Raw genomic sequence first — 23,242 nt, forward strand, 5'->3', positions numbered from 1 at the left:
TGTTTTCTTACTCTATCTTTTCATATCTTCACATCTTCCTTCTCCACATTTCGCAAAACTAGGCCAGGAGAGTCACCCAGCCACTAAGTGGTGGGCATCAGGACTAGAACCTGGGCCAGTGTGGGCTGCAGGCTGTTCTTCCCTTCACACTTGATTCAAGTGTTCTCTCAGTCTTTCTCTTTTTGTGACCTGTAAACAAAGAAATATGTCTGATGCATCTATGTGCAATTATAAAGTGGCTACCTGTGTAACTACCACCAGGTTAAGAAACAGAACAGTGCCTTTCTCTCAACCCTGGCTGCAACCCTGGCAGTGGTGCGGCGGGAGGGAGGTGTGGAGCAGAGACTCGGGGGCTCCCATCTCCTCCCAGTCCTCCTTCCTGGGAGTGTCAGAGGAGGGAGGCCCCTGGGAAGGCTGCTTCCTGTGCAGTCCTCTCCTCGCCTTGGGAGGAGGCTTAGAGGAATAGAGCCTGGGTGGCACAGGGACCCCAGGTCCCTTTTTCCCTTAGACTTTGATGCCTATCACTTCCTTGCATTTAGCTGAACCAAACCTTTGTGTGCATCCCTAGGTCACAGCTTAGGGTTTTGCCTGGTTTTGAACATGCAAACAGAACCCTACTGATGAATTCTTTCCCTTAATGTTGCAAGATTCAACTAGGTCAATGTGTGTAGCTAGTTCATTTTCTTTTTTCTCTTTTTTTTTTCGAGATGGAGTTTCGCTCTTGTTGCCTAGGTTGGAGTGCAGTGGCGCAATCTCAGCTCACCACAACCTCGCCACCCGAGTTCAAGTGATTCTCCTGCCTCAGCCTCCCAAGTAGCTGTGATTACAGGCGTGAGCCACCGTGCCCAGCCTAGTTCATTTTCAGTGTCAATGTTGTATTCATTGAATATACCACAGATTTTTTATTTTAGTGAAAGCGTTTCTGTCACCCAGGCTACGTTGCAAGTGGCACAATCCTAGCTCACTGCAGCCTCAACCTCCAGGGCTCAAGTGATCCTTCTGCCTCAGCCTCCCGAGTAGCTGGGACTACGGGTGTGAATTACCATGCCTATTTTTTTTTTTTTTTTTTTAAGACAGGGTCTCAGGCCGGGCGCAGTGGCTCACGCTTGTAATCCCAGCACTTTGGGAGGCCGAGGCGGGCGGATCACGAGGTCAGGAGATCGAGACCATGGTGAAACCCCGTCTCTACTAAAAATACAAAAAATTAGCCGGGCGTGGTGGCGGGCGCCTGTAGTCCCAGCTACTCGAAGAGGCTGAGGCAGGAGAATGGCGTGAACCCGGGAGGCGGAGCTTGCAGTGAGCCGAGACTGCGCCACTGCACTCCAGCCTGGGCCACAGAGCAAGACTCCGTCTCAAAAAAAAAAAAAAAAGACAGGGTCTCACTGTGTTGCCAGGCTGATCTCAAACTCCCAGGCTCAAGCAATCTTCCTGCCTCGGCCTCCAAAGTGCTGGCCTTAACTTTTTAACGTGGCAGAACATTTCTCCATAACTTTGTTTTCCATTCCACTTTAATTCACTGCATAACATCCCAAGCTCAAACAGCCTCTTGGTGTTAGATGCCTAGGTTATCAGTTTCTGTTACCATACTAATGCTGTGAGCAACATCTTTGTACCAATCTGGTATTTCTATCTTCTGGGCCAGAAGGCAGAGCAGTACATTTCAGGAAAGCTCTGCAGGGGCCAGTCAGGACAGGGCCTTGTAGGCCAGGGAAGGATTTGGCTCTTGGTACTCAGTGCAGTGAGCGGCCACTGAAGAAGGTGGACGATTCTCATTTCAGGTGTTTATTTGTAAATAATCTCTGACTGTACGATGAGGAAAAAAAATGGGCTGGCTCGGTGACATGAAGGGTGGACATGAAAGAGCAAAGTGGATGGCCAAAGGTTCGGGAGGCCACCAGGATGCGGTGCCCTCGGTCTAAGGCATAATCAACTGGCAGGATAGATGGCATCACCAGGCACTTATCTGAGAACACTGGAGAAGGGCCAGATGCGTCTGGGGTTTTTTTCTGATGGGGGTTTGGGGGAGATCACTCATTCGTCTTGGCTATGCTGAGCTAGAGGTGCCTTTGAGACACTGTGGAGACGTCAAAGAGGTAGGAACAAGAGTCTGGACTAGAGCTGCAGAGCCAGGAGTTACTGACGTGAGGATGGCAGCAGAAGGCAGAGGCCTGGCTCACATCACCTAGGAGGGCCTGTGTGGTGAGGCCTGGGCCCAGAAAACTAGCACTGCTCCATTATGACCGGCAGAGGCCACAGTAACCGCAAAGTACCCACAGAACCCCATGTGTATCAGCAACCCTGATGGATCAAGAAGAGTTGTACATGTGAACTGGAAGCCAGCGTCGGTAGCCCAGCTGCTTAGGTCCAGATGCTTGGTTTGTCTCAGGAGCCAGGAGTCAGCGGCATAAACCACTGTGCCGCACAGCTTGAGCACCCTCACGTGGGGGATCCCTGCCCGCCAGCCTCCTACCATAAGCATTTCTATATGGAAATGGAAGAGGGAGTGTTTTGGGGAAATGAAGAAAGGGAGCTGTAGTGTCTAGAGCAGTTAATTGGGAGAAAATGAGAAAAAAAAGCGCTAGGCCAGCATCAAGGCAGTACCCTGACATAAATCCAGGCTTTTCCATCATCCTGATGGCTGTAATGTGGAAAGTAGCCCCTTTCCAGTCATTTTGCTGGAGATCAACTGGAATACCTGAACTAGAAGTTACGTGCACGGAGGATTCCAGCAACTCCATTTTAATAGAAAAAACTGGAAACCAAACAAGTGACAATGAACAAACGAATGATAGTGAATTTAAACAATCAGCTTCTTACAGCGGTAAAAAACTCCAGCTACCTGAGGAAAAAACCACGCATGTATCCTTTGAGGTAGATATTGTGTTTTGAGTGATATTAAGGCATAAACATCCCTCTAAAAGGAAGACATTACAATGTAAAATCAGTTCTCTAAAATCCAACTCCACAGAGCTTCATGGCTGAATTTAGTCAAGGTCATCAAGAACTGCTAAAGCCAATGTTTTTGAAGGCTTTACAGTATCTTTTAAATGATTGCTCTATATTTTATGAACACCAAAAACTACCTAAAAACCCAGATGAAAAAGTCGTATCCATAAATATGGATGTATAGACTGTACATATTGAACAAACATCTCTTCAGCCCCATGAGTGACAACTGGCTGTGTCTGCCAGTGACATCTGCTCATCCGTGTGTCCGATTCGAGCGTCTGACTCTTGTCACTGTTCATGGTCAGCTGTGACTTCCCAGGCCTAGTACCTTCTCTAGAGAGAACGTGTGCTAAACGAGGAGCAGAAAGCGAGGTTTTTTTTTTGTTGTTGAGATGGAGTCTTGCTCTGTCGTGCAGGCTGGAATGCAGTGGCATGATCTCGGCTCACTGCAACCCCCGCCTCCCGGTTCAAGCTATTCCCCTGCCTCAGACTCCCGAGTAGCTGGGACTACAGGCAAGCGCCACCATGCCCAGCTAACCTTTTGTATTTTAGTAGAGACGGGGTTTCACTATGTTGGCCAGGATGGTCTCGATCTCCTGACCTCGTGATCCGCCTGCCTCGGCCTCCAAAGTGTTGGGATTACAGGTGTGAGCCACCGCGCCCGGCCAAGTCATCACTTCTATAACAGCGCAAGAAGCATTTCCTAGCAGTGGTTTCAGCACCATCTGTACCAAAGGAATGGACCTTTCTAGAAGAAACTGCCAAAGAATAATCTAGAAACCACTCATTTCGAGTCAGTAGAAAAAGGTGCTTAGCAACAATAAAACCCATATATGTATCTGTAACTACAACACAATAAAAATACAAAACGCGGCCGGGCGCGGTAGCTCACGCCTGTAATCCCAGCACTTTGGGAGGCCGAGGCGGGCGGATCACAAGGTCAGGAGATCAAGACCATCCTGGCTAACACAGTGAAACCCCATCTCTACTAAAAATACAAAAAATTAGCCGGGCGTGTTGGCGGGCGCCTGTAGTCCCAGCTACTCGGGAGGCTGAGGCAGGAGAATGGCGTGAACCCGGGAGGTGGAGCTTGCAGTGAGCCGAGATTGCGCCACTGCACTCCAGCCTGGGCAACAGAGCAAGACTCCATATCAAAAAAAAAAAAAAAAACAAAATGCAAATACCCTGGGCCCAGAGGTGTATGGGCCACAGTAGAAATAATAAGACAGTGGAAACTTTAAGTTTAGAAAACAAATTATTTTGGACCAGTGTAGAGCAGAAACATTTAATTAGGACCAGTGTAACATAATTTTAATGCTAATGATTACCACCAGGCTTCAAAAACAAAAAATTAGGCTAGGCGTGGTGGCTCACGCCTGTAATCCAGCACTCTGGGAGACAGAGGAGGAAGGTGGATCACTTGAGATCAGGAGTTCGAGATCAGCCTGACCAACATGGAGAAACCGTCTCCACTAAAAATACAAAACTGGCCAGGCGTGGTGGTTCACGCCTGTAATCCCAACTACTCGGGAGGCAGAGGCAGGAGAACCACTTGAACCCAGGAGGCGGAGATTGCGGTGAGCCGAGATCACACCATCGCACGCCAGCCTGGGCAACAAGAGTGAGACTCTGTATCAAAAAAAAAAAAAAAAAATTCACAGGCTCATGCCTGTAATCCTAGCACTTTCAGAGGCTGAGATAGGTGGATCACTTGAGCCCAGGAGTGAGACCAGCTTGGGCAACATGGCAAGAGCCCTATCTCTAGTAAATTAGCCAGGCCTGGTGGCACACACCTGTAGTTCCAGCTACTGGGGCGGCTGAAGTGGGAGGATCACTTGAACCTGGGAGGTGGAGGTTGCAGTGAGCTGAGATTGCACTGCTACACTCCAGCCTGGGTGACAGAACAAAGCCGTGTTTCAAAAAAAAAAAAAAAAGTTTCAACTCAGTTCACTGTGGTTCCAATCGAAAGGAGAAACCACTTTCCTAAGAAAAATGAATATAACCTATAAAACGTGATCAGTCATAGAAAACAGCCAAGCCTGTATGTGGGAGATGTGGATTACATCAGTAAAAAGCCTGTCACCAACAATGCACTTAACGGCAGTCAATCAGAAAATCCGTAACAAAGCCGGGAAGCTGTGCTGTCGAAGCAGGATTTTATTTCACCATTACTGGACATCTGAAACGGGGAACACAACAGAGAGCATGCATGATGAACGCGCTGCTCAGGGGATCAGAGCCAAAGAGTTGCAAGAAAATGAGCAACAGATGAAGGACGTGGTTTGCAGCTTGATCTGTTTCTACAGGACAGTGGAAGTGAAAGGTAAGGCAGCCCTTAGACTCAGGATTTTAAATAAACTGGTTTTTAATAACCATGGAACAATGCCCTGTAATTAGCTATAATTTACGGAGATATGGAATCTTGAACATAATGTGATGAAAACTAAACCTCAGAGGAAGGGTATAGTAAAAATACAAGTCATAAAATAATATTATTGCTGCAAAGACCTTGTTCCTGTTTGTAGAAATGAATGTAGACCTGTATCATGCTGATATAATGGTGGGAGAGATTTCTGGCTGGTCTGTGGTTCTGAGACTCATCTAGTTTCTTCAGGCTCAGTGCTTCTCCCTCTGGGCACATATATCCCAGAAGGCTACGTGTAGCCAAGACATTCCCAATGTGTCCTACGTGTCACGCCCCAGCCTTTAAAAGGTTAGCCAACCAGGTGACCTTCTAAGGTACCTTTTTGGTTTGTTTTAGAGATGGGGTCTCACTCTTTTGCCCAGGTTGGACTCAAACTCCTGGGCTCAAGCAATCCTCTTGCTGCAGCCTCCTGGGTAGCTGGGACTACAGGCATGTGCCACCACACCCAGTTTGAGGTTCCTTTTGGGGCTTGGTAACATACATGTTGGGATCAGTCTCTCACAGACAATGGTCTATGGAAATTCTACCAAAATGCTTCCTGAAGGAGGAAAGACTCATCTCTTGCCACTTTTCTGGAATGTGTCCACGGATGTCAGAGTGTTCCGGGGTTCTAATTTGTTCACAGTTCTTTTCTTCCAGAATATAAAAGATGTAATCCTTTTGGGACCACTAAATTTTTTTTTTTTTTTTTTTTTTTGAGACAGAGTCTCGCTCTGTCGCCCAGGCTGGAGTGCAGTGGCGCGATCTCGGCTCACTGCAAGCTCCGCCTCCTGGGTTCACGCCGTTCTCCTGCCTCAGGCTCTCCGAGTAGCTGGGACTACAGGCGCCCACCACCACGCCCGGCTAATTTTTGTGTGTGTGTGTATTTTTAGTAGAGACGGGGTTTCACCGTGGTCTCGATCTCCTGACCTCGTGATCCGCCTGCCTTGGCCTCCCAAAGTGCTGGGATTACAAGCGTGAGCCACCGCGCCCGGCCAGGACCACTAAATTAATAAACTCTGAAATCAACTGCACCAAGACCTCTAGGTTTGTTTTTAATAGACTAAATTTAAATGGCAATTTTAAAAACTGAAAAGCTTTCCTCATATTTCTAGAGTCAACACTGGAGATTGACAATTAAAGGTGAGACAACAGGAAACCATGTGCCCCATCACAGGTACAACCTGTGGCTCTTAGTATTGACCTTGAGTTGATGTGACTGTTAATATATTAAAAGACTATGCAGCAGCGCTGTAAACACGTGCCCATCAAAGACCCTTGCTTGGGTAAGAAAGGCATGAAAGGGCCTCTCACCAGGTGCTGCAGACCACGACACCTTAATGTCCAGCCAAACACTGGATGCTTTCAATGATGAACCTGAGCAGGCACTGCTGAGCCATCTGACAGTGCCTCAGGCACTGACTGTAACAGAGCCCTGTAAAACTGCCTGGCGGCTGGGATCAGAAGCCTCAGCATCCCTTGTTCTCTGTACTTATGGTACCCATGAAGTCAGTTCCAAGCAATTTTTGGATGTCCGTAAGGCTGAGAAAAGAAAGAAAACATAAGAGTTATCAGATCAGTAGTATCTGGAGCATGAGGAATTAGCCTTGTTTTAAGTACAAGCTAAAAGAACAATATAAATGGCTGTTTCATTTCCAGCTGAAAAAGTCTGACCCTAAGCCATAAATGAGGCACTTGATATCTTTTTGGTTTTGAGTACTAGCCCTAAGAAACACTTTCACATATGATCTGTGAAACCCTGACCCCAACACTCTCACTGATCCACGGCCAAGTGGGTTTAGGAAATGCTGTTCCCTGAGACTGTGAGAGTCAGTGTTTGAGGGCGAGTGGCCTATGGCAAACGCAGCACCTGCTCTAATTACGTTTCACTCAGTTTCCCAGTGTCATCTGACCACAAGGGAGCCAGCCCTCATTCTGCAGCATGTGTCCTGGGGAATGCACTCTAGGCACCCGGTGGCCAGGGTGGCCCTGGGTAAAGGAGGGCAGAGGGGACAAGCCAGCAGCGGAGGTGCTTCAGTCATCAGCTTCCTCAGGGCAGAGAAGGCAGCATTTGCTTCTCTGTGCTCCCCATGGTGCTGTGCAGACAGGTCCAGGAACAAAGACACTGAGAGGCAGAGAAACAGATAAACACACGGGAGGGAGGGGAGGAGGAGGACACCCACAGGAGGGAGGGAGGGGAGGTGAGGAGGAGGACCGGTCTCTTGTTCACCGGGCTTCGCTGTCTCAACAGCTGAGGCCTAGATCTACTGCTCTGACCCCTCTCAGCAGCTGTGGCCACAGCTCTTCTTAGATTGCCCAAAGAGGGTGGACAGGCATGCCGCTTAGTAGGCAAGGCCAGAGCAAAATCACTTCAAGGTCTGAGGCCCACCAAGGACTGGAACAGCCCCTGTGTCAGGGCTCCCTGCTGGTCAGGGAAGAGAGGAATACAAGAGAAGAGGAACAAGGAATAACCCGGAAGGCCGAAGAGCAGAGCCCGGCGCGGGGCGATGAGCAGGCCCAGCGGAGCAGGGGCTGGGCAGAGTCTGTCTCGCTGGCCTGTCTCCTGGCAGACTTCCTACCTTAGGCCGGTAGCCCTGCTCGGCCATAGTCTCCGCCTCCTGCTGCAGCAGGGCATCAGAGAGCTGCTCGACCCGCCGGGCCTCCTCCTCTTCCTCCTCCTCCTGCTGGTCTGCTTCCCATGCCCGCAGCCGGCGCTCTGCAACCTGGGTGCCAAGAGCAAAGTCACCACCCGAAGACAAGGCCCACAGGGCAGAGCCCCGCCTCTGATGAGGAGGGTAAGCCTGCGGTCCTACCCAGACTGGAGAATCCAGCTGAGCAACAGCAATGCACGTGCCAAGGAACAGAAGGGAGCACGTGGGACTTGAAAGTCTGTACGCACAGTGTGTACCTCCTAGAAAGCTGGTGAGGCTGTATGCGTGGCGTGTACCTCATGGAAAGCTGGAGAGGCTATACGCGTGGTGTGTACCTTGTGGAAAGCTGGAGAGGCTGTATGCGTGGCGTGTACCTCGTGGAAAGCTGGAGAGGCTGTATGCATGGTGTGTACCTCGTGGAAAGCTGGAAAGGCTGTATGCATGGCGTGTACCTCATGGAAAGCTGGAGAGGCTATACGTATGTGTGGCGTGTACCTCGTGAAAAGCTCGGCATGTGGCCGGGTGTTTGGAGGACTGTTCTGTCTTACGTATCAGGGACTGAAATGAAGAGAGAACTATGGCCCCCGGTAAGCCAACTGCTTGCAGAAGCAGACAGGGTAAAGAGAACAGACAGCAGTGCTGGCCTCACCCACATGACATGGAGGATGTGGAGGGAAAGAAGCCACAGTCAAGAGGATGAGGACTGCAGCCGGGATGGAAACAGGAGCACTGTGCTCTCAAAGGAGCGCGAGCCCTACCAGGCAGTCCAGGGCCTCTGAACCCTGTCCCATGATGATACGAGAACCCAGCAGGCCCAGTGCCTCCTGCCCTCGGGCTCAGCCCTACCTGGGCTTCCAGCTCCTGCTTCCTGGCCGATTTCAGCTCTTCACTCTCCTCTTTCTCGCGACGAGCCGACTCTCTCGCCTCCTCAAGATTTTGAATAAGTTGCTCCCTGTGTTTCAGGGATTCCTCTTGTGCCCGTCGGTTCTGCTCAATCTTCTCTTGTATTTGCTGTTGTCTCCCTGTCAGAACCTAACCTCAGCAGAAAGAAAAGGGCAGCTTTGAGGTTGACCCTAACAGATCCCGGTTCTACAAGCCATGGACAGGCTGCAGCCACAGCAAGGCCCAGCCTCATCCTTGGGCCTCAGGCCCAGGTACGCAGAGGCAGAGCCAGATGACAGGATTTGCTCTCACGATGTCGGCCACGCTTGCCAGTATACAAGAAATGTTTCCCTCGCACCCCAACACACACAAAATGTATCCAGACTGTGTATTATGGAGAGACAGCTGAGTGCCAAAGAAATCAAAGGAGATGGGGATGGAGCTCTCTCCCCGGGGGCACAGAAACCTTGCAGCAACAAGGTGAGTCTCCCTCCTATCAGTGGGTTCCAAAAACAAGAGAGCCACAAGCCGTACAGATGACCAGAGGTGGAGCCGGGGTGATCCTCTAACCTTTTGAACCTGCTGTGTTTGAGACCTGGCCCCAGAGCCATGTGACATCTCAACTCCAGCCCAGGCCACAGTCAGGAGCAGAAAACCACCTGACACTCTCAACAGTTAGGCTGCAGGGCTGGGGGGAACAGAAAGTGGCCGCCATCAGGAGGGAAATTTAAATGAGGCAAATCAAAAGGCACTGGAGAATTCTTGGTATTTACAAGAGCAAAACATCACCAATTGCGACCCGATTTCCTGTGGATTCCAAAATACAGCATACTACCAGACACAACGTAGAGTTTCTCATTTGAAATCACTTTACAACAGCTTTCAGCCCATGGATAACACTCTCTCTTCTCCTCCCAGATTTCCCTGCGGTTGGGGTATGTCTTCCATGTACAGTGTATACACTGACCAGGAAAGCAGTTATGTCCTCCAGGTCATGGCTGTCGTCTACCCCAAGGTGGGAAACGTGTGGGAAGAGCCTCAGGCACCAAGAGGCTCTCTGCAGCGTTTCTCAGAATGGCTTCCAAATAGAACAACACAGCACACCCATAAGAGGGAATGGAAAGGCAGCGGGTGACAGACGACAGTCCACGATACAGCCCGACATGGCATTTATAAAGATGTAATAGCATGTCACAACGCTTGAAGCCAAATAGCACAAGACAGTAAGAAATACATGTAGAAAAAATGTCAGGCATAGAAACAGAAGAGCTGATGGAAGAAGCAGCTATGGCTGTGTACAGGATGGGCTCTGGGGGACTTATTTCCATTTCTACTTTCTGTACTTCTGAATTCTTTTCTACTAAGCTCATATTACTTTTTCAATGATTTTTAAAGCCCACTTAAAATGACGTTCCCAGAGCATCTGGCAGGGTGACGGACCATGGACTTCCAGACACCTGCCCAGGACCCAACAGCCGGTCTACATCGCCGCAGCTGGGATTACCTTGCTCATCAGTCTGTCGCGTGCGCTGCGCTCTCGGGCCCACTCTGCCTCTCTCTTTTCCCACATCTCCTTGGCCTCCTCCCTGGGCAAACACAAAAGGGATGACAGCAGGCTCCTCCCTGCCCTGGCAGGAAGTGAGCTACGGAACAGACGGCTGCAGGGCGCATGGCTTCTGCAAGGCCACCCTGCAGATAAACATCCACATGCACTTTGAAAAGATTACAGTTAAGGACAGCATCCACAGGAAGTACTGTTGGAATTTTTTTATTTTTTTATTTTTGAGATGGGTCTCGCTCTGTTGCCCAGGCTAGAGTGCAGTGGTGCAATCTCGGCTCACTGCAACCTCCACCTCCCAGGTTCAACTGATTCTAGTACCTCAGCCCCCTGAGTAGCTGGGATTACAGGTGTGTGCCACCATGTCTGGCTAATTACTGTATTTTTAGTAGAGATGGGGTTTCACCATGTTGGTCAGGCTGGTCTTGAGCTCCTGACCTCAGGTGGTCTACCTGCCTTGGCCTCCCAAAGTGCTGGGATTACAAGCGTGAGCCAACGTGCCTGGCCCTGTTGGAAGTATTTTAAGTTACCCTTTTAATACCCCATCTCCTTATAAAAAGGAACTGGGATGACTTACACCGTGGCTGTTTAACACAGAGATGAATGAAACCATCAGAACGCGGAGAGGAGGAGGGTGCTGCCTGTGCCTGAACCCTGCCACCACATGCCTGTGTCACTGATAGCTCACCCTGGACGGAGTGACCTCTTCGAGTCTCCGTGTCTCACAAGCCGCCACTTGGCTGGATGTCAGGACTCAGTAAGATGAGGCCTGTAAAGCACTTGGCACAGTGTCCAGCATGCAGTAAGTACTCAATGTATGCTACTTACTATTCGATGATTTCAGTCTACTAGTTTAATCTTTAGGACCCAAACTCAGTTTTATAGATGTAAGCAGCATTCAACATCTCTATAAGAACTTCCTTCTGGCTGGGCATAGTGGCTCACGCCTGTAATCCCAGCACTTTGGGAGGCCAAGGCTGGCAGATCACAAGGTCAGGAGTTCAAGACCAGCCTGGCCAAGATGGTGAAACCCCATCTCTACTAAAAATACAAAAAGTAGCCGGGTGTGGTGGCGGGCGCCTGTAATCCCAGCTACTCGGGAGGCTGAGGCAGAGAATTACTTGAACCCAGGAGGCAGAGGTTGCAGTGAGCCGAGATCACGCCACTGCTCTCCAGCCTGGGTGACAGAGCAAGACTCCATCTCAAAAAAAAAAAAAAAAAAAAAAGAATTTCTTTCCAAACCTCTAAGATTTCAGATGAACACATCATTACTCTAAACCTTAATGATTTCCACCTCAGATAATACAAGGGAAACACCCCCAGAGGCCAGGTCCATTATGAAGATGTGCTCCTCGGGAATGACGGACAACATACACAGCTATTTCTTCTTCTTCTTTTTTTTTTTTTTTTTGAGACAGAGTCTCGTTCTGTCACCCAGGCTGGAGTGCAGTGGTGTAGTCATGGCTAATCGGAGCCCCAACCTCCTGGGCTCAAGTGATCCTCCCACTTAGCCTCCCCAGTAGTTGGAACTATAAGTATGAACAACCACGCCTGGCCAATTTGTGTATTTTTGGTAGAGACTGGAGTTTTGCCATGTTGCCCAGGCTGATCTCAAATTCCTAGGCTCAGGTGATCCACCTGCCTCGGCCTCTCAAAGCACTGGGATTACAGGTGTGAGCCTCCACGCCCAGCCAATAGATATTTCAGTAACAGATGACCCATGGGGCATTTCAAGGTACCAGAGTTGAGGCCAGGAGCATCCAGCCCAGTCAGCATCTGCCACTCACCTCAGCAGCATCTGCAGCTCTGCCTCTCGCGCCCGCTCCAGCTGCAGCTGCTCCTCAATGGCCTGCTTCATCCAAGCCGCATCGGCCATGACCTGCTCCCTCCTGGCCAGGTGGAGGTGCTGGCTCTCATCCTCCTTCTCGAGGAGGGCCTGCAGGATCCGCCTGTCTGCCTCCTAGAGGAAGCAGAGGGCAGCCCGTGGCTGGGCTGGACAGAGCCCTTCTGCAGTGAGAGCCTACAGAGGAGCCTGCCCTCCCTTTCCTTTCTACACAGACATTCGTGATCCTACACAGTGTTCTCAAGACAGAGATGGGAAGATGCTGGATTATTTCTGGAACAGACCAGGGATAATCACGAGGGGTGGTTCAGACAATGCACAGGCCTAGGAGCTTCTCTCTGGCTAAAAGGAGACCCTGCCACCACCACATGCCCTCAGACACACCTGGTTGCACAACTTTTTGGAATACAACTTGGCAAAAATCCCACTTGTAAGAACAAAGATCACAGTGACACAAAAGTGCAAAACACTGGTTGCAGCTGTTAGGTAAGAGGGAAAAACCAGCAACAACCAAAATGCTCCTTGGTGGGGAATTAGCTACTGTGTACATCGACATAATGGAAGCATTAAAATAATGCAGGAGCTGGGCACCGGGGCTCATGCCTGCAATCCCAGCACTTTGGGAGGCTGAGGTGGGAGGATCACTTGGGCCTAGGAGTTCAAGACCAGCCTGGGCAATGTAGCAAGACCCCATCTCTACAAAGCATGGTAATGCACACCTATGGTCCTAGCTACTCGAGAGGCTGAGGTGGGAGGATGGCTTGAGCCTGGCAGGTCGAGGCTGCAGTGAGCCATGATTGCGCCACTGCACTCCAGCCTGGACAACACAGCAAGACCCCATAAAAAACGGCTGCACACCAGGACCAACCATACCACTGTGCCCCATGTCCTGCCCTGACCGCAGTGGGCAGGCATAGGAAGGGCAGCTTGGGTCTGTCACCCTCACTGCAAGGGAGCTCATCAAAGTACTTAGGAATACGAAGGAGCTATTTGAAAAGAACAGGTTCAATCTAAGCATAATGACCTTTTTTTGTTTGTTTTTTTGAGACAGAGTCTCACTCTGTTGCCCAGGCTTGAGTGCAGTGGTGCAATCTCGGCTCACTGCAACCTCCACCTCCTGGGTTCAAGCAATTCTCCTGTCTCAGCCCCCCGAGTAGCTGGGATTACAGGTATGCACCACAATGCCTGGCTAGTTTTTGTTGTTTTGAGAGAAGTCTTGCTCTTGTCCCCCAGGCTTGAGTGCAATGGCTCAATCTCAGCTTACTGCAAACTCTGCCTCCCAGGTTCAAATGATTCTCCTGTCTCTGCCTCCCAAGTAGCTGAGATTAAGGCGCCTGCCACCACACCCAGCTAATTTTTGTATTTTTTAGTAGAGACGGGGTTACACCATGTTGGCCAGGCTGGTCTCAAATCCTGACCTCAGGTGATCCACCTGCCTCGGCCTCTCAAAGTGCTGGGATTACAGGCGTGAGCCACCACACCTGGCCGATCTTTTTAAAAATTAGAGATTTAGTGTTAATTGAAGATGCTGAGGAATGCAACCTCAATTAGATTTAAATACAAAAACAAAAACAAACCTCCACCTCTCTGTATGTAAATACATCCAGAAAGATGTGAACCAAACAGACACCTCTGGGGATAGACAGAGATTGCAAGCGCTGGTCAAGAGGGTGATCTCACTTTGTGTTGTGCTGTTTTTTAAGTAACATGTTTACTGAAAAATAATTTGATGTTTTGATATCTCTATCTATCCATCTATGTATACACACAGACACTGGGAAAGGATCCTTACGGTCAAGCTAATTAACATATCCATCACCTCAGAGTTGGTTTTCATGGTGACAACACTTAAGATCGGCTCTCTTAGCAAATTTCAAGAATACAATACGGTATCATCAGCTGTGGTCAACATGATGGACACTACTCCCAGATCTCCCAACCGAGGGATGTATCCTTTGACCAACATCTCCCCTTTCCCCCAACTCCTTACTGTCTTCATTCTTACAAGAATGCACTCATATACTAAGCAATGGAAGACTTTTTTTTCAAAAGAGGCTAAGAAAGATGTCAGGCTGTCTCTTCAGACTTACCAGCTCCTCCTGGATCTGCTGTGTGCGTCTGCTGAGTTGAGCGTTATACTGATGTCTCAAGAAGCGCCTGAAGGAGAATCAAATGTGGGCTGCCTTCAGTATCTCAGAAAGAATTAAATAGAAATTAGATAACTGCTGACCAGGCTGTCTCCTTTATGGTTTCAGCAACACGAATCCAAGTCTGAAAAAGCAAGAGGCCCACCCGCCTGGGAAGAGTGGGGGGCCCTTCTGACACACACCCCAGCTCTGCCTTCTGCCGGAAGGCTTCCATCTGCTTCCGCTCTTCCTCCAGCCTCTCCAGCTCCCACTGCTGCTTCAACAGATTCTCCTGCTCCTTCTTTAGTTTGGTCGCCTGTGGTGATGACAGTAAGCTTGATTGAGATCTGAGATCATGGGAATCAGATCTTCCTTCATTCTCCATCTCCATTTTTTGCAGACACTACGCAACGGTGGCCACGATCCCCTCCACCACTCACTTACTCATCCCATCCCATCTGAGCCATTTCCTGCAAGGGCCTTTCTGAGCCCTGAACTCTAAACTCCCACAGGATCCTGTACTGGTCCACTCTTACTGTAACTTAACAACTGTCCTCCACCTGACACAGCCCCCACCAGGAGGTCAGGACTGTGGGCCTTGGTCAGGCTCTATCTCTAGTTCCCAACCCAGTGCTCAGCACCTAGAATAAGTAGTAGGCACTAAGAATGTAGTTGCTGAATCACGGCCTGGGCAAGGGGAAGTGAGGTCACAGGAGCATGGGCCTCCTTCTTCTAAATAGAAAGATCTAACTCTTTCAAGGAAACTGTGCCATGTTCTCCAAAAACAGCCACTGGACCAAAAACCCTGTTATGCCTCGAGACCCGAAACCTGCTCCCCACGGAGAGCTGGGTGCTAGACCACCCGATTAAATCGTGTCTACTCAGTGCACTGGAAAATCCAGATTCTAAGAAGGTTCTCCAACAGCAGGCCGCTAGCCACCTCTAAAAGAACAGCTACTGGCTCCATGTTGTTAATGTTCTGGAATTCAGGCACGCAAACGAGGAGGATGGGAAAGCACGAGGCAGAAGGGGATGCATGTGAGAGGGAGAACCCGGCTGCTGCCGCCCTTTGCAGAATCTCAGTCCTGCTATGGCCTCTTCTTAGGGCGGCCTCTCAAGTGCCCATCTCATGCTAACGAGCAGCTGTGGAGGAGGTCACGGCCGAGAGGGGCTTGTGCCCACCTCCACTTCCTTCAGCTTCAGCTCCTCCATCTGCTGCAGCAGTGCCTCGGCCTGGAGCTTGTCCTCCAGCTGCCTCCTCTCCGCTTCAGCTTTCATCCGTTCTATCGCCTCCCTTCGGGCCCTTTCGTATTCATTTTCATACCGTTTGTTCTCTTGCTCTGCGGTGGCTTCTTGCTACAAGGACCAAATGAACACAGGAGGTCAGTATCTGTACCGTAAGCCAACAAAAACCCAGCTTCCTGCCGCCGTTCTGCAGGCCACAGGGCCCAGGCAGATCCTGCCTGAATCCCAAATGACAACGCCCTCAGAGGCCAAGTCAGGGAGGGACTCGATAATGTTGGGTTTCCTCCCCACTCAACACAACACTTTCTAAAATGAACCAGGCAGCAAAGCGACCAGTGCACAGAGGTGTGGAAGCTCAACCCCAAAGGGGCTATGGTAAGCCAGGGCTGCGAGTTTATGACGCAGATTTCATCAAAAGAGAGACAAAAATGCCCTTAAAGACATGTTCTAGCTGGACCCTGTGGCCCGCGCCTGTAATCCCAGCACTTTGGGAGGCCGAGGTGGGAGAATCGTTTAAGACCAGGAGGCCAGACCAGCCTGAGCAACAGAGCAAGACCCCATCTCTACAAAAATTCAAAAATTAGCTGGGCGCAGTGGTGCATACCTATGGTCCTAGCTACTTGGGAGGCTGAGTTAGGAGGACTGCTTGAGCCCAGCCAGTCGAGGCTGCAGTGAGCTGTGAGTCATGCCACTGCATGCCAGCCTGGGTGACAGAGCAAGACCCTGCCTCCAAAAGAAAAAAAGAAGACGTATGCTCTATGTGCCACCTCCCAGCCCTGGTCACCTGGCCTTATTCTGCCCTGGGAATTATCACACAGGATTCTGGTATATGTAAGAGCAAACACTCAGTTTTCACATGTGTCAAGTAAACTAAGAAAGAGTATACTATACTCCTTAACTGGAGTCACTGATGCTGAAAACGGTAAATGAATGCAAAGACGTGAACAGTCTTGCACAGCAGAATACATGGCTATTCCCAGAGCCACATACCATACCTGTTTTTTTTCTTCTTTCTGCATTTCCCAAGAGTTTACAACATGCTTCTGGTGAAGGTCCAGCTCCATCTGAGGATGGAAGGGGGACGATGTGAATTTCCTCACTGGACAGATGGGCACTGTGGGGACAGTGTGCTGCTGCCCTCTGTGCCACCTGCTGGAACGTGGCCATGACTTCCCTTCATGGGGACTCAGTGGCACAGGCGTCTAGTAGAGAGCGTGGGGTGACTTCAACATGTACAGTGTGAATGCATGTCAATCAGAAGACCAAAGGACCAAGCACTCCTACACCAATCTTTTGAGCTGGTACAAAGTAACAGAGACTTCCCTCCCACTAGCCCTAGGGTTGGGCCGGACACTGAAATGGAAATACAATTTCAAAGGCCACCTTGGGTTGGTCTACTGCATGCCAGGCCCTGGGAGACAGCTAGGTGAGAAGACTCAACCCTGTGCCTGGCTCCCCGAAGTTTCCTCTGCAAAGCAGATGGAATACGTACTCCCTGTATCAAGTGATGCACCAGTAGGTACAACAAGTTTAGGATTGTTAGGAAGAGACTTGAGCGCAGAGAATCTCCTGGATTAGAAAATGGATCACAACATTCAATCCAAATCTTTTGTTTGGGAAACTGTTTATAAAATTAGCCGGATATGGTGGCGGCCACCTGTAGTCTCAGTTACTCGGGAGGCTGAGGTGGGAGGATCACTTGAGCCCAGGTTTGAGACCAGCCTGAGCAACATAGGGAGACCCCAACTCTACAAAAAAGTTTAAAAATAATCTTTCCCAATTTACAGCTGTGAACATAGGCAACTAACTTGAATGTTCTGAATAAACTTTTCTGATTTAACGGCTCTGGATGATTCCACCGAAGCCAACAGGGCTAAGGAGTCCTCCCACAGATTAGTGTAAACTGCACAAAAGCACCAGGTGTTCCATTGTTTAGTGCCTGGCGATTTCTAAATATAACTATGAATAACGTAAAGGCACCAAATGTATACAAAAACTGTAAGTTGAAAATAAATGAATAACAGTGAGGGATGATCTCCCTGCAGCCAAATCTCCACTGAACAAGGCCACCAAGCCAAGAGGCCATCCCCTCCCCTGCCAGCCCACTTCAGGCCTTCACCAACCCCCGGCCGGGCTGTCGCAGCACCCCTCCCTGCCGGCCAGCACATTGCTACCAGAGGGGTCTCTCTGAAATGCAGCTGGGATCCTGTGTGCCGCCCTCAGCACCTTTGGAGGAAGGTCGCACAAGCTCTTCCGATGTCTGGCACCCTCTGCCTCACCAGGGTCATTTCTTGGGGTTCTCCCTCACTATCTGACATCCTAGCCTCACCCAGACACTTTCAGCTCCCAGGGCTCACTCTGTTCTCGAGTCTCAGGCCTGGTTCTCATAGTCACATCAACCTAGAACATCCTTTCCTCACCTCTACACACATACATCCCTTCAAACTCTTCCACCCCAGGAACTCCTCTGGGAAGCCTCCCCGACCCCTCCAGAGTTGAGTGCGCTGGCCCATGCTCATCCTCTCAGGCTGGCCCAGCACCCTGCATCCTGCCCTGTAATGAGCTATCCATTGTCTCCCATGCTGGACACAAGCTAATGAGCAGAAACGATGTCTAATCTCCATGTCCCCACCTGGTAGACCAGACAGCAGAGGTTCAATCAACATTTGTTCAACACCGAATGAGCCGCTCAGTGCAGCCTGTGCCATATCTTCTGCCTGGCGCTCTTTTCAGGTGGCTTAAGGTTCCCTCCTCTGTTTCAACCCAGTACAAGATACGTGTTAAAAAAAAAAAGTATCTGGAAACATGATTTCATCTACTTAGGTAAATCAGTGGAGATCTCTGATTTTCACCTCTCGAAGTTTCGGGTTGTTCTTTTTCCAGTGTTCATACAAAAGTTGTTCAGCAATCTATCAAGAAAACACAAAATGGAAGGCCTGATGTCATTTTTCAAATCCATTCACGTTTTGGATGACACACAGTGGAAGTCAGCTCAGGCTATGAGTGCCTCCATTCACACAGTCACTGCACCCACTGTTCAAACCCTCGTGTTTCACATGCACAGCTGTGAGGACCACATGGCATTACCAAGTGACTCTTGCAATGGTGACAAAGGGGGCCAAAATCTGATGCTACACAGAGGTCCTATCTAGTGGGTCTCAAAATAATACAGCAGGCTGAAAAGCACAGATTAGGGCTCACTGTTTCACATAACTACTTTGGAAGGTAAAATAGACTAGTCCCAGATCTCTGTGGGCCCACAGAACTGGAAGAAAGGAAAAGCACTCAGACGTAATGATTGAAGGGGCTAAAGAGAATACAGCTAACTGATCCAAAACCCAGTCCCTGCACAAGGACCTAAGCTCTTTTCCTGCTGGCTCTGGAGTTAACTGGCATCTCATCAGACCTGAGCACCCAGGAATGACCCTACATGTGTGACACACTCAGGCTGGGGGCACTCCTCCTCCACAGACTCCTGAAACCTCTGGGGAGTTACCAGTTTCCTCTGCTCTTCTCTGGCTGATTTCAGCTTCCCGTGCTGCTCCCGGATTCTTCTTTCCTGCAAGTTCATGCTCAGCCTCAGCTCCTCCAGTTCTCTGGCCAGCAGGTCCTGCTCCTCCCGCATGAGCTGCCTGAGCTTCTCCCGTCGGGCCTCCAGACTCTTCCTCTTCTCCTCTTTCATCTTCTCACGCTGATAGGCGTGCATACTGGGTGAGAGGGGGCCTGCCTGAATCAATCATGCTACAGCCACAGGGAACGTGCTGTGCTCTGCTGTGTCGGTAAAAGAGGCTGAGGTAGATGTGTCATGATGACACAGGAATGCGTCCCCAGCCAAAGCGGAGAAAGCAGGTCACGGAATAGTATAAGAGAAAATCTTGTTTTTTGCAAAAAGAAAATGTATAAATAATGTATATATTATCCATCACGTAAATCCTACAGCTTAGGTCTGCTGTAGCCCCACTTGATTGATGAGGAAACCAAAGCTCATACATTCAGCAAGAGACATGGTCAGGATTTCCATCTAGGTCTGACTTCAAAGCCTATGCTTTTGGCCTCCATGTTTTTACATGTATTTCTATAAAAGTAGCTTTGTGTGTGTGTATTTAAGCACGAATACCAATGGGGAGAAAGCATGGAAGGATACATGCCAGACTGTTAACTGTGGCTCTCTCTGGGGATATGGGGTTACAAGCAGGCTTCCAAATTCTATCATATGCTTCTGCATCATTTTATCTTTTTCAATGCCAATGTATGGCTGCACTGATGATCTTTTTTTCCACTTCCAGCTGGAAAAACATCAGCATGCAGGTAATTCATGCTGCCTGGCAAATCCTACACTCCCTAAATCCTTAAGGCGTCATCACCTGACCAGCAAGTGGCCCCCACTTCCATCCAATCGGCAGTTACTGCACAATTACCTCCGCTGGTAGGAGGTTTTAGAGCTCCACTCTGCCTGTTTGGAGCTGCAGATGTCAGACATCCTGAAGTAACGGCTATTCTGCTCCCACTGCTGCCGAAGCCGGGCCTCCTGCTCTCGCTGTCGTGCTAGCTGCTGATTCAGGCGCTGCTGGCTGCGCCAGTAGGACGGCAGCGTCGGGAGCGCCATCTGAGAACAGGAATGGGAGGAAAGTGAGCCACTGCAAATCCCAGGAACCCTCACCAGCTTGGCCTCATCCCCTTAACGAGTGGTCACCACCCCTTGGCTGCACGGTGAAATCAACTGGTGGAACTTTTAAAAAAAACAACAACAAAAAAACCATGTCTGAGCCCCACTCCAAACTAATTCAATCAAAAAACTTAGTAGGGCCCAGGCACCAGCATTTTAAAAAATGGTTTGCCACTAGTGCTGCAAATTATCAATTTAAATACACCTTAGGCCAGGTGCCGTGGCTCACACCTGTAATCCCAGCACTTTGGGAGGCCAAGGTGGGCAAATCACGAGGTCAGGAGTTCGAGACCAGCCGGGCCAAATTAGTGAAACCCCCGTCTCTACTAAAAACACAAAAAATTAGCCAGGCATGCTGGTGGGCGTCTGTAATCCCAGCTCCTTGGGAGGCTGAGGCAGGAGAGTCACTTGAACCCAGGAGGTGGAGGTTGCAGTGAACCAAGATCGTGCCATTGCACTCCAGCCTAGGCGACAGTGCAAGACTCCATCTCAAAACAAAACAAAACAAAAAAATAAACCTTAGCCAGACACAGTGGCTCATGCCTATAATCCTAACACTTTGGGTGGCTGAGGCAGGAGGATCACTTGAGGCCGGGAGTTGGAGACCAGCCACATCATGAGACCTCATCTCTACAAAAAATCAAAAATTAGCCAGGAGTGGTGGCGCGCCTGTAGTCCCAGCTACTCGGGAGGCTGAGGCAGGAGGATTGCTTGAGCCCAGGAGATCACGGCTGCAGCAAACCATGATAGCGCCACTGCACTCAGCCTGGGTGACAGTGAGACTCTGTCTCAAAAAAACAAAAGTATCAAAAATTCTGGACTGCATGCACCCAGCTGTGGGCCAGCCATCACCAGGGACACAACAGACAGACACAGGGACTGTCCTAAGATTGCTAGACTAGGCACATCGGGGGCATTCATGCTCTGCTTAAACAGAGACAATAATGTAAGGAACACATGTATGTGCCAAGCACTCAATACATATGACTTGTTTTCATTCTTACAATCACCTCGCTAGTTGGCAGGTGAGGAAACTTATGTCGTAGAGGTAAAGTTGTTGTACCCGAGCGAGTTAGAGAAACGCCATATTTTTAGACGAAATTAAGAGTCCTTTATTTAGCCGGTGGCCAAGAGACGGCTAACGCTCAAAATTCTCTCGCCCCGAGGAAGAGGCTTGATTTTCCTTTATACTTTGGTTTAGGAAGGGGAGGGGAGCTCAGATGCAACAATTCTACAGAAGTAAAAACGTGCAAAAATTAAAAGGACAAATGGTTACAGAGAAACAATTTAAAAGACAAATGGTTACAGAGAAACAACAGTTCCAGGTGCAGGGGCTCTAAATCTTGCATAAGATGTTAGATATGGGTGCTCTGCCGGACACAAACTCAAGGTTTTATGGTGTTATCTTTTGAGCAAAATCCTGGGAACTTCGTACATTGCTTGTTTCAGTACCTTATCAGTTAATTGGACTCTGATATGTTGAGATTCTGCTTACACAAGTTAACTCCTTGAGGAAAGGGGTGGGGGGTAAGGAGTCCTTGATGTCTTGTAAATGAGGGAGCCAGATGGAGTTCGTCAGGCTTTCTCAGCTAAGGGAGAGCTTATTCATGTGGAAACAAGGCTAGGTGATTAACGGGAAAAAAAAGACTCTAAAAGCAAGGTTAGTAAAAACAAGGTTAGGCATTACAAAGTGATTTGGTCAGGATCACAGAGCCAGGAAGTAAAGGAAATAAACAAGCTGTATTCCTAATTCACGTCCGTCTGAGACCAGAGCCCAGGCTCTCTACGCTGCAAGGGGCTGCCTGTTGGGACCAACCTGCCCTGGCTCTGGCAGCCCCCGGGGAGGGGCCTAGCCTGATAATAACACTCGGAAGTATGTTGGGCTACCATGGAGGACTGACCTTTCATCTTGCAGATGAAGAAGCTGAGACCTAGAGAGAGGAATTGCCTGAGCAATGTAGGGATACAGCTAGAGCCCTGAAAGCAGAGAGCAGTCTCACTCCAGGCACCAATTCCCCTGACCCAAAAGCTGTCCTCAAGTGCAGGGTCGATGCAGTGCCCGGGTAGGAACGCCTGTTGAATGAGCGAAAAGGCCTGGTCCACGCCAAGAATCTCAAACTCGAGGTCCTCCAGGTTTGGGGGCAAACACTCTGCGTCTATGGTCCAAATGTAGCCGGCGGGCTGCTAACGTGTGACCTCGGTCTCGAGACCGTGGCAAGCTTCACATACTTTTTTCCCTGTCCCGTAAAGCCGCCAGTGGATCAGTCTTTGCACCAAGAGTCAAAAGTTTAAGATTCCCGTCCCGGATTGGCCACCCACAAGGTGGGCTGCTCCCCGAACACGTCGCATCCCTCTCTCGACCTGAACATGCACGTGCAACAAATGGAGTCACAGCGCGTGGGGAGCGGAGTGAGGACCCCGGAGGCGCCCTGAGCTCGCGCCCGCGGACTGCCGCCCCAGTCCCCGCCCGCGCGGGCCGCCTGCGGGCCCCCGCTCTAACGCCGGATCCGGCCTAGTCCAACCCCCCGACTCACATTTCTCTCAGTCTCGGAGTTTCCGAAGAGTCCCCCGGCCCGTGTTCCCGCAGGCACGAAGCGGGCCAGCCAGTCCCCTGGTATAATTCCCAGACGCGCTACAGCAACGCCGGCGGTTTCCTCCCTGGTTGCGCCAGCAACGAGCCCGACGACGGAGCGTCGCAAGGGCCAAGCCTCCGTCAGCGCGAAGGGAGCCTGTGTTTTTCTCTAGTGCCCCGTCGTGGCCAGCGGGAGATAAATAGCAAACGTCGCTTACTCCTTGAAATAGGGAAGGATGGAGGCAAAGAATCCGTCCGTGCACTACACGTATTTCAGGATGGTGGTTACCATCACCTGAAGGTGAAGGTGGAAACCAGGGGGAAGAGAATAAAAGTCAGTGGTCCT

General features: G+C 49.9%; 1 protein-coding gene across 6 annotated transcripts; it reads right to left on the reverse strand.

Annotated features, from left to right (window-relative positions):
- Positions 1-137: 137 nt before the first annotated feature.
- On the reverse strand, positions 138-22,994 carry TCHP (trichoplein keratin filament binding). 6 transcript variants are annotated; one of them, XR_009208999.1, is made up of 15 exons: positions 22,859-22,994; positions 22,226-22,397; positions 20,077-20,264; positions 19,155-19,365; positions 18,511-18,567; positions 16,654-16,722; positions 15,596-15,769; positions 14,617-14,729; positions 14,378-14,444; positions 12,232-12,404; positions 10,391-10,472; positions 8,851-9,036; positions 7,933-8,076; positions 6,668-6,895; positions 138-189 (listed from the first exon to the last, which is right to left on the reverse strand). XR_009208999.1 is itself a non-coding variant. In XM_058425395.1 (14 exons), exons 3-14 carry the CDS (start codon positions 20,262-20,264, stop codon positions 6,863-6,865), a joined length of 1,497 nt encoding a protein of 498 aa, XP_058281378.1. In that variant the 5' UTR covers positions 22,226-22,397; positions 22,859-22,994; the 3' UTR covers positions 5,089-6,862. The 6 variants fall into 6 exon arrangements, 5 of the variants coding, with proteins under 5 accessions (XP_058281378.1, XP_032024627.1, XP_058281376.1 ...); XM_058425395.1 differs by lacking the exon at positions 138-189 and having other exon boundaries at positions 5,089-6,895; XM_032168736.2 differs by lacking the exons at positions 138-189; positions 6,668-6,895 and having other exon boundaries at positions 7,119-8,076; positions 22,226-22,301.
- Between the last annotated feature and the right edge of the window lie 248 nt (positions 22,995-23,242).

The sequence above is a fragment of the Hylobates moloch genome, unplaced genomic scaffold (genome assembly GCF_009828535.3).
Source record: "Hylobates moloch isolate HMO894 unplaced genomic scaffold, HMol_V3 SCAFFOLD_12, whole genome shotgun sequence".
Taxonomy (NCBI): domain Eukaryota; kingdom Metazoa; phylum Chordata; class Mammalia; order Primates; family Hylobatidae; genus Hylobates; species Hylobates moloch.

What these genes read in the sequence shown, in the direction of transcription:
- TCHP (XM_032168735.2), bottom strand. Translation starts at nt 20,264, where the DNA reads ATGGCGCTCCCGACGCTGCCGTCCTACTGGCGCAGCCAGCAGCGCCTG. An exon ending in CGGCAGAAGGCAGAGCTGGG is followed by an intron (nt 14,445 to 14,616) that starts GTGTGTGTCAGA and finishes ATTCTCCTTCAG; the next exon opens with GCGCTTCTTGAGACATCAGT. An exon ending in GCGACAGACTGATGAGCAAG is followed by an intron (nt 9,037 to 10,390) that starts GTAATCCCAGCT and finishes TGCTGAGGTTAG; the next exon opens with GTTCTGACAGGGAGACAACA.